The sequence below is a fragment of the Xyrauchen texanus genome, chromosome 39, assembly GCF_025860055.1.
Source record: "Xyrauchen texanus isolate HMW12.3.18 chromosome 39, RBS_HiC_50CHRs, whole genome shotgun sequence".
NCBI lineage: Eukaryota > Metazoa > Chordata > Actinopteri > Cypriniformes > Catostomidae > Xyrauchen > Xyrauchen texanus.
Window position 1 is genome coordinate 16,209,700 of NC_068314.1, and position 14,472 is coordinate 16,224,171.

The following is a 14,472-nucleotide window of genomic DNA, read 5'->3' on the forward strand; positions in this document are numbered from 1 at the left end:
TCGATACATATTTTTAATCAAATTAATTACATGGTGTCCCGATTTACATCTAGAGCTAAGAGGTATATTAAAACAAACAACAACAAAAAGGAAAATAAATAAATAAAAAGTTTAAATAAAAAAATCAAATTGTTTACATATTTCAATACATTTTACAGCTTGTTACTCAAATCGTAAATTGTTCTTAGGTATTGCTGAACCTTTGAATTAAAAATTAAAACTAATGGTTTATAACCACAATACTTATATTTATGAATACTAAAGTTTTCCAACAAAAGCAGAAAATGTATCAAATAATATTCCTTATGAAGAGACATGTCATAGCTAAAAAAAAAAACGAATAAAACATTTTCAAAGCAAAGTTGAAACCTGGGAATAATATGATCTCTAACAATCTTGCAGAAATCAGACCAAAAACATGTCGAGTAGACCACAAAATGTACAGAATATTTGGACATCACAATTAAATCTCTCTACAAAATAATTAGTGGAGTAGTACTTATAAATAAGTTTGAAGGAATTTTCTTTGATTTTTTTTTGGTGACTTTTTTTAATGGTGTAATTTCCAAAATTTTCACCATCTCAATCCAGCCACACCCTGCGTCAGACATGCTTGTGTACTGTCTCGGGTTGTTGCATCATAAACATAAAATGTTTAGGTCACTGTGTCATTTTACATTTATTATTATTTGCAATAAATGCCTCTCCGATGCTTGACTCTTGTCTCTTGCTCACTCTGCAACAATATATATATATATATTTCTTTATTTTCTTTTTTTAAGGATATTCCTTGCTTTTGTATAGTGCATTTCTGTCAATTGTCTGGTTCCTCCCAAGATTTTTCTCCCTCTTCACCTAAACATTTTACTTTATTTATTTATTGCCAACATTACCTTTGTCTTGCGCACTGGACTGTTTTTGTAAAGCTACTTTGAAACAGTATGGACTGAGAAACTGCATACAATTATATCTGGCTTGAAATTTCTAAAGTCTCTCTCTGTCCATCTTTCAGGGTTTAGCCGGGCAGCCATGCCGTTTGGTCTGGTGAGACGAGAGTTGTCCTGTGAGGGTTACCCCATCGACCTGCGCTGTCCAGGAAGTGATGTCATCATGATTGAGACCGCAAATTACGGCCGCACTGATGACAAGATCTGTGATGCTGACCCCTTTCAAATGGAGAACACCAAGTGCTATCTCCCCGACGCATTCAAGATCATGTCACAAAGGCAGGTTCAGTGCAAAGGCACTCCACATGTTAAAGACCCCATAAGGCTTGACAAGTACAGTTTTATTTCCTGTGTTTGAAACAGGACATTGGAAGGAACATATTGAATTGTGTTTTTGTTTTTTCTAATGTCCAAACAACTTTAGTTTACATCACAGCCATGAACCAAGATTTTATACTTGCTAGTCAGTTGCATGTGGTTCAATGGGGAGGGACATTTTAATTCTAGAAAGCATTTGATTGGACAAAGATATGTGTAGTGCAAGATGATGTCATCAATATTTTTTTATCCAATATCCTGGGAGAAGACTGTACATTTTAAATGCATGTATGTGCTAAAAGTTAGTTCTCAACTTTGTCAAAGCTATTTATTTGCATAATTTAATTGGGGTCTTTAAGATCTGTTATATTTGTTCTTCCCTTTCCAAAACTCTCTCTTCAAATTGCACCCTCTCTTTCATTTGCCCATTTCTTATTACAAAGCGCATGAATACATGCATCTTTAGCAACATACATGAAGGATATTTCCCTCCACTTTCTCAACAACCAAACCAAACACATCTGAATGCATATAAATCTGCTTTCCTTTTGATTTTAGACTGTGTCATACATCTGGAAGCTTGTGCTAAAAAAACAGGAAGTGATGTGTGAGCCGGGCTTTGATATGTTTTGCTGCCGGGAGTGGCATACAGTTCCGCTCAGCTTATTATAAGAGTGCCACGATTCGTAGGGAAATAGGTTTGAAAGTGTGGCGTCTCAATTAGGCCTTTCAGCTGCAGGCAATTATGTATCTCAAGTGGGTGCTAATCTACACAGCAACTCTAGGCAGGGATTTGCCTCCGCAGGTTTGCAGAAGTCCAGATGTGAAATTGCATTGTTGTGCACTTTTCATTTTGTTAGTTTTCTGGTCAAATAATGAATCACCACTGGATTCACAATCTTTCATTGCCACAGTTGCATTAATAATATATTTAAGCTCTCAATCAATGCTAATTTAGTTCTTAGAAAAAGAAAACTTGTTTTATTTTTTTCCTTTTCTCCCCAATTTGGAATGCCCAATACTCAATGCGCTCTTAGTCCTCCTGGTGGCGTAGTGGCTCACCTCAATCCGGGTGGCGGAGGACGAATCTCAGTTGCCTCCTTGTATGAGACCGTAAATACACGCATCACATCACGTGGCTTGTTGAGCGCGTTACTGCAGAGACATAGCGGCCCATGCTATTCTTCTCAACATCCACGTATAACTCACCATGCACCCCACCAAGAGTAAGAACCATACATTTTAGCGACCATGAGCAGGTTACCCCATGTGACTCTACCCTCCCTAGCAACCGGGCCAATTTGGTTGCTTAGGAGACCTGCCTGCAGTCACACAGCATGCCCTGGATTCCAACACGTGACTCCAGGGGTGGTAGTCAGCATCAATACTCGCTGATCTACCTAGGCCCCCCCACTTTATTGTTATTATTGGATTTTTACGGAGGGTTTATATAGATTTAACAGATGTTAACACATTGGTGTTGTGTCTCATGAGTTTGTGTTGAAGCCTATTAACTGTTTAATACTGTGGGTTTTTATGAGGTTTCAAACAACCAGAAGCACATTCAAGTGTTTTTGCCTATGTATTTTGGCACTTTCTTTTTGTGTATCTTTTTTTTAAATAAAATATGCATGTGTTCAGAAATATGCTCTGGTTAAACTTAGGCAGTTACACTTTATTATTATAGCTTGAATATCTACACAATAGAAAGACAATTTACAGGATGGAAATAAAGTGCTAAAGTGTTTTTTTTTTTTTTAATTGCTCAGCGACGAAAACTGGAACAGCGTGCCGATGCTGCGCTGGTCAAGCATCTGTAATTTATATTCGCTCAAACAGTTACACATAAAATCTTTTGAAGCACAGGATATGTTTATTTTATACACTTACATCCAACTCGTCACCAGATTACCACATATTACCACCATATAATACATTTGTTCTCTGAATATCACAAAAGCACCACGATAACAGTTTAAAACTCTTATACTCACAGTGAACACATGCTGAGCGTGATTATCACGGAGCAACATCTGTTTACATTGATGGTCACACACATACAGTGCGGCTATCCTTATGATGACTTTCCATAGACATTTTTATACTGTACGAACTATAGATTCTATCCCTATCCCCTTGTTTACCGATGAAAGCCACACTATAGCTGTGTCTTGTTTCGAAGGCTGCATGCTAGGTAGGATGCGTCATGAGAGGGTAACAAATTCCTTTTGGAAGGGAATGTGTGAGGTACATTTTAGGAGAGTTATAATGAAGTAAAGAGAAAAGAAAATAGATTTTACATGTGTACTTTTAGTCTATTACTTTATTTTAATGATATATTAATATAATTATACATATTATATTCTCTGCACCCATTTACTGAGGTACTTCAACTTGGGAATTAACATTACTTGTGTTTGAACATCATATTTACGGGCAAATCGTTTTTCCTTCAAATTGTGGGTTGTGAATGTCCATGAGGGATACACTTCTTGCATCCTCCGAATTCCTGTGAAAGAAGGATGCATTGGAAGGCTGCATTCAAAGTGTCCTACTCACTGTTATGAAACGAGACAGCCTCCATGACGTATGTGGCCGAAAAATGTGACCTCCGGAGGATGCAGACTGTCTCTAAACGAGACACAGCGTATGTGACTTTTGGTCCTGCTTTTAGCGATTTAAGCATAAAACTGCAAGTTAATTGCAGAGGAACATTTTATGTTGTGCTTTAGCCACTACGCCACCACCATCATGGTTCACACCATGAACACATTAATGTTTGTATTGTACTACACATATCAATTCAAGAGGTGAAACTTGTGAAATGGCTGATATGAATTCAATTAAAGACACTTATTTTTATATTACAATCTACAGCCTCAGTGGACAATGCAAGTGAACTGTAATACTGTGTTGTTTGGGGTTTGTGGTTCAGAGCTTGGCTCGGGTCTCGAGCTTGAGCCCTCCACTATGGACAGTGAGCCATATCATACATTTCATTGTTCTGCTAAAAGGACAATGGAAGGAAAGTGACAACAAATTTTCTGGTAAGGTAAAAAATAAATAAATAACCTAAGAAACACTGGTGCACACACTTGGAGACACACATTGGGAGTCTCAAAACTACAGCAATGTTATGAAGCACTCAGAAGTCATGAATATTTGTACATATGTAATAGTAACCTCACTGAAAAAAATTATAACTAATACTAATTAGCACATTGTGATTGGTACACATGAGTGATGTTCGATTCATTAAAGCATGATTACCAATATAAGCTTGAACAACACTACCAGAAAACATATCCAGGCATAATATAAGGTAAACAACTTTGCCAAAAAAAAATTAAAAGGAAAATATCAGTTATAATAGTGATTTCATGCCACTACTGAACAGCTGTCGTACTTGCTTCCTGCTTCATGTGATAAAACCGGACCGACAAAAGATAGTATCGAGGGCTGATTTTCAGTGGACTGCAGCGAGTGAGCTGTTCTGCCACGCATGAAACTCCAGCCCAGAAACAGGTAGTCTACGAGTCATTTAGCACCAGGTTCTCCACAATCGTGTGGTGCATGAAGGGAGAGGGGCGACACTCATCCAGCCGCGCCCCGGCCCCGTCTTGAGCTGCTCAACTCGCCGGGCCCTCGAGGGCTGGCTATCCTGGGCCAATCAGAGTTTTGCAGCACTGCTGTATTGTTACGTTTAGGGGATTCAGTCATAATCCCACAGATGGTAGCTTTGCACCAGTGGCTCCTCAGCCAAGCACACACACAAAATATCTGAAACTGTGGTTCCTCTTGTACTAAGCAGAATTACTATTGCAACAACACATCATCATCAGTAGGGTTAAACTAACCTGTCTCACCACGTTTTAATCCCATGACGTAAACATGTAAGGACAAATGACATATGACTGCAATTTCACACCAAATCCGACCCAACCGCTAAAAAAATCATTATTGTCTGCATATTGTAATAGGGGAAAGACAAGGATAGGATTTTGAACATGGATTTTTTTATGTACTCAATAATTACATTTTGTTAATTGTAACCAAAACATATCTTAAAATAGAAACTGCACAAAATATCTGTACAAACAAAACTAAAATAGAATATTTCTCAATAAGTTTGGAATATTTATTTTGTGACTTTAAAATGACAACATCCACTCAAACCAAATTAGTGATACTATTTAAAATTCACTGGTTTGTTCACTTAGAAATAAAGCAGAAGCTATTTGCAATAAGTGCTAATTGACATGCAATTTGCACTAGGTGCAAATACAAATAGATGCTATTTACACTAAGTGTAAATAGCAACAAAAAGCATCTTCTTTGCACTAAGAGGAAATAGTGTTAGATGCTATTTGCACACCTAATTAAATACTGACCTACAGTATATGGGCATCACTGCAGCATGAGTATTGTGTTTATTTAGTCTCATAGACACCTACACCAACACCAACCCCTATCCCTAAACCAAACACTAACCTTCCCTTACAAAAATGAACCATGGTTTTTGCTTATTATAAAGGAAATATTAAGAGTGGAGACAGGAGACAAAAAAATAGGATGGAAAAAAATCAGACTAAAGGAGGATGTGATCCCAGGTCGTACACAAGAAAAAAAAAACACATCCATACTGTTGTTACAGCCCATGCCACTGTAGAAACACTAGGGGTGTTTGTCTTCAATTTCTGTGTTTTCTCCAGACTATTTGATTGCAAATTGTAGCGCTGTGTGGCAGATGCTATTTACAAGCAAAACTTTATTTGCAGAAGTAATCTTGTTCCTTTTGTCCTTGCTCTGCTATGTATGCACACCATTAATATCCATGACAGAGGTGTCCACATGGTGCTCAGTAGACCAGTGTTGTACTGTACATATGGTATTAGAGAATACTTCAAGCACTGCAGATTAAGCCTTCATAAGTCACAGTAAATACAGGCTTCTAGAAACAACATCTACACCTGTTTAAGAATTCAGAGCTTTGGGAATTGTTTTGGCCTGTAATAAAGTCTTAAATAATGGCGGTGATGCCTGATTTAATTAGATATGTGAGGTTTGGGTTGCTTGCTAGTGGAGCGGATAGAGGAAGTGTGGCTTAATTAAGAACAGACCTTACGGGGGTACATACATTTGAACAATTCATGCATGTTTATGGATCTGATCGTGATCATGAAAAGACCCAGTGTAAATGCCGCCCAAGATGTATGTTTTCGAGAGGAGGTGGGGGTTTAAGACACAGTCAAGATGTGGTTGAGTATAAATGCATCTGGTTTTTCAGGCCACATACTTCACTCCTCCCAAACTGAACTATTGCCTTACGGAAATTAGTCTCTTTTCATCAAGCGAATGCACAAACTGACGAAAATGAAATTTAAGTCATAACATCCTGATGTTGGACATCCAGATATCCTCAGTAAAAGTAGTAAGCACTATATTCTAACACCTGTGCTGAGTCTGATCTCTCTCCCATTTAACTCTTTGATTTTGTTTACATTTTACTCTGACAACAAAGTAAATGCAATGAAATATTTTGCCTTTTGTAGCACAATTGTCAAACCAATTTCAACCACATCCCATATTTAGTTTAATGAGCCACATCAAATAGCAAAAAATTGCATTGCCTGGCATTCGCATCATCACAGAAGTGGAAATAGTAGTATGGATTTATGTTCATTTTATGGAGACACTTTTATGGTGCCAAGTGTAAATGGAATGTGTATACCCAGTTAGATAGCAATCCAAGTGATCAAGATACTTGCAGTGTAAAAAGACTGTTCTCACAATTAAGATGTCTCAGTTGATCTGATCACATGAGATCAGGCAAGACACAAGACGCTGTTTACACCTTAAATCAATCCTTATATCAGCGTGCTACTGTGTGATAAACTGCAAAAAAAAAAAAAAAACATTATCTGTTTTTTTTTGTGAATTACCCATTTTAAATTGAGCTTTATATGTGTGCTTGACATCTGTGTCACTGCATGTTTATATTAGAAACAATGAAGAAGATCTGTGAATTTATCGTGCTTGTGTATGTATCCACAGATTAGCGTTATCACCTCAAATGCGCTGTGGTGGAACCCATTTTTAACTACCTCTGTATGTGGTTTTTGTGATCCGATCACAAAATATTTAAATTTACATCCTGTTTACATCTTTAGTAGACACTGACCTCTTGTGATGGGATCACCCGAAACACAGCTTAATACCAGATGTAAACAGGGTCACTGTATATGATTTGATCATGTGAATGTATGTGTTTTGCTAGGGATGAACAGGCTTGGGGAGTAACAGATTACTTGTAACGGCATTACATAATCACAGTTCAAACAATTGGTAACTTTAATCTGTTACAGTTACATAAAAATCCATTGTAATCAGGTTAGTTAATAATTTTTTTTAATGGATTACTATCAGGCTTACAAATTGTAATTCCTACTGTTGCATGCGCAAATAACACCTGTCTCGCATCCGCACTCTGAGACAAAACAACATTAACATTCAGTGGTTAGCGCATTAACAGGTTAGCTAAAATTATTTACTGTTAAAATGAGTTAGCTCGAAGAAATCCGTGGCACTCATAATTTGGCGGGAGCAAGAATAGGTGCCAATACTGCCAGGATTTGCGCATCATTGGTTGTACGGCATAGAAATCCCCAGTTTTCCACCTAAATTGATGATCCAGACAACAAGTGGGGATGTGTTTCCATGTGATCGGTGAATGAACGATTCACTATGCTCGGAGAATATATTTGTTTAATATACATAATTATTATTTTTTTTATTTTTTATTAACGATACATATAACATTTAATATACTTAATGTTGTACTTTTATAGATCAGTCAGCTTTACCACTGAATAGATTATTAATTAAACCATCAAAGCAAAGCAGTCTTTTAAATTAGATGTATTATTTGTTTTTGATCTAGTAATAAAGAATGTGTTTCAAAATGGTAAAATGTTTAATTTCTTTCTAAAAAAAGATGAGTAAAAAATTCAAAATTAAATTTTTTTATTGTATAAATTTTTTTCTTAATCATGTTCTGATAAATACATACAATACTGCATGTGAACATTTGACTCTTTTGTAATTTTTTTTCATTAGAGATATAAAATGAATGTGGATTGCATGGTTCAATTAATTTTAAAAGAATTTTGAATATGATATTTGTATATTTTTAGTCAAATTTATGTCTAGGATCAATCAAATAGATAGTCAAAAGCTATACTAGTAGTGTGGATAGCATTGTTTATAATTTGGTCTTGGAAGAATTTGACAAGATATGTTTAAGTTTACTGAAATCACTGACTTTTCAATGCAGATTTTGATAGCTCGACAAATCTGAGCACAGTTTGAGACATTGTTGACATTAGACGGGATTGCTAGGCGTACATATGTTTACCCTTAAGGAGACAAAACAATTTTTTCCATTATTTTCCTGTTACGGTTTCTGTTACTGTTTCTGTTTTATGTTTAAAATGTACACAGTACAAATGAACCCAAAAACAAGTTACAAAAAAACGTCCCCTTGAGTGAAGCCCTTGTACGTTAAACAGAACAGAATAAACAGAATATCAAAGCAAGTGGCAATAAATGGTGTCAAAAGTGAGTTTATACATGTAATGTAGTGAGTGTGATGAACTACGCCTGTCGGTTCTCTTATTGGGCATATGTGTGAACATGAGGTGAACTGACCTCCTACAATACATTCACTAAAAATACCAGATTGGTAGAAGTTATGTTTTTAATTTTTTCGATCTTAAAATGCTTTCTCCTATCTCAGCTTAACATATATTTAATTAAATATATGTAAGATGATTTCCGTGAAAATGTAAGCACTTGGCTCTGTCTTGCTATACAAAATTGCTCCATGTTTAAGCATTACGACCAGCCCTCAACGAATGGTGTGAGGTTGGGGCAGGACCATATTTTTGTCCAGCCAATGGGAGATGGGGAAGTGTTTGAGAAACATGTAAAAAAAATTATAATAATGCTTTATTAGCCTTTTCATGGCATTATTTGTTAATCTTTTTTCTGCTTTTACGATCATTTGCACTCATAATTTATTCACATGGCACATTATGCAAATGAACAACACAGTGTGACTGAATGAAATATGAACCGGTCTCCCTATAATACAACTACAAATAAACTAACAGCCAATCACCAAATTTGGCTCCTGCTTTGGCCATGAGTTATAATTTTAGATCCATAATTCATTTATACGGGTAAACATGCTGATATTCTCATCTGTTACCACGTATGAGGGCTCATTTATAAAGAAACTCCCATACGAGGGACGTGTTTTTCAGTGAAGCTCATTCCATGTATAAATTCTCATCTTCAAACATGAGCGGTGGGAATTCACAGCTGTGGACGGAGCTGCACTCTGTTCTGTGTGCTACACCGTATTCACAGGAAGAAAAAAAAAATATCTCCGCTTGTATATTAGCAAACAGAATTTAAGACAAATGAATTGTCAGAGTTGCATGCTGAGGTAAAGAGAAATAACTGCAAGAGAGACACTGCCCTAAGGCCGGGTCAGGAAAACGCTAGCAGGCTAATTCAACCACCTGTACTGTGTTAATGTTAAAACATGCTCTTTATTCTTCAACTGAAAACCTTCGACGGATGTTTTCAGATTGTTTCCTCTTAGTCCTGTTGTACTAAACTATTGAGCTCCTATTGTATTCTGAGGGACTACAAGATGATCGAGAGGACAATCTTAAAAAAGAATAATAATAATAATAATATATTAATTTTTTTACATTTTACATAGCTACTTTTTCTGCTGTGAAAACTCAACTCCACAATGCTAAGGTGTTGTGGGAAGCTCTCAGGCCATTGCTATGTGGTTGCTAAAGTGTTCTGAGTGGCTTTTAGATTGTTGCAATGTGGTTGCTAAAATTGGTTGCCAGTGCATTGCTAGGTGGTTGATAGGGTATTCTGTATAGTTACTATAGTTACTAAAGGCTGTTTACTGGTCCAAGTCAAAAGTCTCTATGAAATACTGATCTTTAGCTATGACTTGGGTCCCTCCTTCAATACAATCATTATTATCATTATCATCAATACAATGGATTATTATTAATCTATATATATATATATATATATATATTTTTTTTTTTTTGCCACACGAAAACTCAATTAGTAATAGGACACCAAAAAATGTAAATTCTAGCATCATTTAATCAGTCAGTATGCCTTTATTTATTTTGTGGAACACAAAAAAGGATATAATACAGTGGCATTAGATTGTGACGATTGTGAAACTTAATAAAGCACCTAAAAGTGGCATAAATCCATGCATCATATTGTAAGTCTTTTGATGTCATACTATCACTGTATGATAATTTACATTCAATTTTTTTTTACGGGAAAGCAGAGTTCTGACAAACTAGCCGCAAACTTGCTGCAAACTTAGCACTAATTTTCCACTCATTATTTTAATATGCAAATGAGCTTGTGATTATTTGCTCTTCAGTTTAAAGCTCACTACAGAAGTTTGTAGTGGTGAACCTGCAGCAAAACTTTGGCGACAATGCAGAGTTTACAAAAAGCTCATTTGCATGTAAAAATGGAATGAGAGGCAAATTTGCGGCAAGTTTGCAGCACGTTTTCCTGAACTCTCAATTTTTGTGAGGGTTTCCATGAGATAAACTATGTAAACAGTGCTGAATCCAATATGGTGGCGAATTTCATTGGTCCTTGTGCGTCTCATGACCAAACCATCAATGTGCTGTGTTAAAAAGGACTCAGAAATCAGTGCATGTTTCCCGACCAAACATCATGATGTCATGCAATGTTATGTCATGATGCTTGATGATGAGATCCGTATTGATTTCAGAGTTTTTTGAAGGTTTTTAAAAGAACAATGGAATTGTTTTTAAAATGTACAAAAGTTTTTAAAATAACTTTAAATTTCTCCTATGAAATCAGGCTATTAAAGCCTTTTTGCTTCTAATTGGAAACTTTAATTGGAGGAGCCAATGACCAACTGTTGGCGTCAAGTGTACTTAACAGGTTTACACAAAAATGACAGACAGAGAGATGGGCGATATTGCAGATACTTTTCTAAGTTCTCACTGACTGAATATTGTGTGTCTGTAAGCAATGAGATACAATTACCTTTTATTGATGTGCTTAATTTTAGTTCCTAGAGCTCACACTAAACTGTCTTGCATGACTTCCTGTTAAACAAGCAGTGGAGGGGCGGTTAGTTTATTCAGTGAAATGGCATATAGGGAAAGTAAATCCATCATTGGTACAATCAGCCAGGCCTCAAGGGGGATTCACAGAGACGTATAACTCATGTGCTGGCAGGTATGAACGCTCATAGATGAGGTTGTTTATCTTTGTCGTTGGGCTGAAAAGGTCCACTTTGGCATCTATCCGCTCTGCAAATTCCTTGTGTCTTTCTTCAGGTTTCTGCACTGGACTGCCGTCTGTCCATCAGCTCTTTCTGTCTCTACGGTCATGCTTGGTTTGATCGAAGCCATTAGAGCAGTTATTGTACTTTCAACTGACTGTTTATTGACCCCATGAAATCAAAATGTGGCTTTTAGTCCATGTCTGTTAGTTTTAAGTTTAAGTTTAAGTTTAAGTTTAATTTATTATAAGGACAATGCATATTAACATGACAAGTCAAAATATGCCAGAGTTAGCCAAAAGGCTACATCTGCATTCCTAGGCCAGATGTACAATAGGCAACCTAAAAATGCAATGTAAATACAACAATTTAATCAAAACATAACAAAAATCAACAAACCCTACAATTTCCAAAACCACAGAAAATAAAAAAAAATAAAATAAAAAATCAATGTTGACATATTTGCATGCTAAAAAGCCAAGTTTTAAAAGAAGACCGAAATCCATTATAACTATTTAATTCTCTAACTGACGTTGGGATGTCATTCCATTCTTTTGAGGCTTTAATAGAGAAGGCAGACTGACTAAAAGCAGTTTTCCTGAAATTAATAACACAGTCCCTTCTAAGTGTACCTCTAGTGAGACGACTGTTATCCGATCTTAAACTCAGAAACTCACTCAAGAGGTGGTGGGGCCAGGCCAATAAGAATTTTATAAGCTAAACAGCCATTTGAAAACTTAACAAAGTTTTCCCAACTCAACAATTTATATTTTGATAAAATCTTACAATGATGAAAATGACGTGGTTTCTTATCAAAACAATTTAGCGTTTGTTTATATATAGTCTGTATTGGTAGCAAGGCGGAGTAGTTGGCCTGAGACCAAGTAGTTAGACAATAATTCATATGTGAAAAAATCATAGAGTGCATAAACATTTTGGCAGCTTGGGTAGACATTGAATTCCTGATATGTCGAAAATTAGATAAATTAAATTTTATTTTCTTAACAGTTTTTGAAATCTGACAATTAAACTTAAGTTTGGAGTCAATGATAATACCAAGATATTTAAATTCTGAAACAATTTGAATTTTTTCACCGGTAATAAAAATGTCCGGATCAACTGCAGAGTTGGTGGTTTTACTAAAAAACATACCAACTGTTTTGGAAAGATTTAACTGAAGACTACAGTGGTTTAACCATTCACTAATTTTAACCATAGCATTTGTAAGTTTGGCTGCCACTGCTGCTTTTGATGTCCCATGTATATATAAAACAGTGTCGTCTGCATACATTTGAACTCTCACTTCTGGGCACGCACGTGGCAAATCATTAATATACATGCAAAACAGAAGAGGGCCCAATATAGACCCTTGAGGCACTCCAGTGGACAACTGAAGAGGTTCAGATTGATAGCTGCCAATACGTACAGTTTGTGATCGTTGACAAAGATAAGATGCTACCCACTTTAGAGCATTATCTGAAAAATTCAATTGAGATAATTTAGACAGTAAAATATTGTGATTAACAGTGTCAAAGGCTTTCCTAAGATCTAAAAAAATAGCTCCAACAACCTTGTTCCTATCAAGCAAAGATTTAACGTTTTCGATAAAAAAACAGTTCGCTGTCTCAGTGGAGTGATTTGACCTAAATCCAAATTGTAGGTTTTAAGGTCATCTATAAGTGTACTTACTCAACATTTGAAATGTACAATATTTCTCTTCTGAGAAAGTGGACCAAAAATATTGATAATTAATTTTGCACTCATGGTTTACCTAGAATTTTGTTTAATAAATTGCTTTCTAAAATGAAAATGTCTTGCCCACTAATACTAATACTAATACTACCTTCCTCCGACTAGCAACACCAAGTAGAAAAATGGTCCACGACTATGCCATAAACTAATGTTATATGGCTATTTAAGTATAACAAAATACAAATAAACTAATAAATAAATACAAATAAATAAATAAACTAAAAAATACAAGCACTTTTTTTCCATTCTCAACTTGTTTCAAATGTCAACACAGGATAGACAATTGCACTTGTCAAGCAATTTCATAGGGTCTCTAAGAAATGTGTTGGTGTTTCAAACAAATTAAAGGGTTAGTTCATCCAAAAATGAAAATGATCCCATAATTTATTCACCCTCAAGACATCCTAGCTGTATATGACTTTCTTCTTTCAGCCAAACACAATCTAAGATGTATAAAAAAATATCCTTTTCTTCCAAGCTTTATAATGGGAGTGAATGGTACCTTAGATTTTGAAGCCAGCCATCATAAAAGTCATCCATACAGCTCCAGGGGGTTAATAAAGGCCTTATGAAGTGAAGCGATGCGTTTTTGCAAGAAAAATATCCATATTTACAACTTTATAAACTATAACCACTGTCTTCCGGTAACGGCTGTCCGCACATTCATGAGAGAGTCGAATCCTGGCATATGACTTCTCCGGTGAGAAGTGATGAACGTGGAAGCGCAGAGGATAGAGGAAGCCAGTTAACGCATGGACGGCCGTTACCGCAGGCCAGTAATTATAGTTTATAAAGTTATAAATATGGATATTTTTCTTACAAAAACGCATCGCTTCGCTTCAGAATGCCTTTGTTAACCCTCTGGAGCCGTTTGGATTATTTATGGATGGCAGCGCTTATTTGGGCTTCAAAATCTAAGGTACCATTCTAATTATAAAGCTCGGAAGAGCCAGGATATTTTTTATATAACTCAGATTGTGTTTGGCTGAAAGAAGAAAGTCATATACACCTAGGATGGCTTGAGGGTGAGTAAATTATGGGATAGTTTTCATTTTTGGGTGAACTAACCCTTTA

The 14,472-nt window shown here is 36.0% G+C and overlaps 1 protein-coding gene across 11 annotated transcripts in view; it reads left to right on the plus strand.

Annotated features, from left to right (window-relative positions):
• LOC127632666 (adhesion G protein-coupled receptor L2-like) overlaps positions 1-14,472 on the plus strand; it is a 151,737-nt gene that overhangs the window by 75,785 nt on the left and 61,480 nt on the right. For all 11 annotated transcript variants that reach the window (XM_052111384.1, XM_052111385.1, XM_052111386.1 and 8 more), the window contains exon 3: positions 1,013-1,226. In XM_052111384.1, coding sequence (XP_051967344.1) covers positions 1,013-1,226 — 214 coding nt within the window. The remainder of the gene's footprint in view (positions 1-1,012; positions 1,227-14,472) is intronic.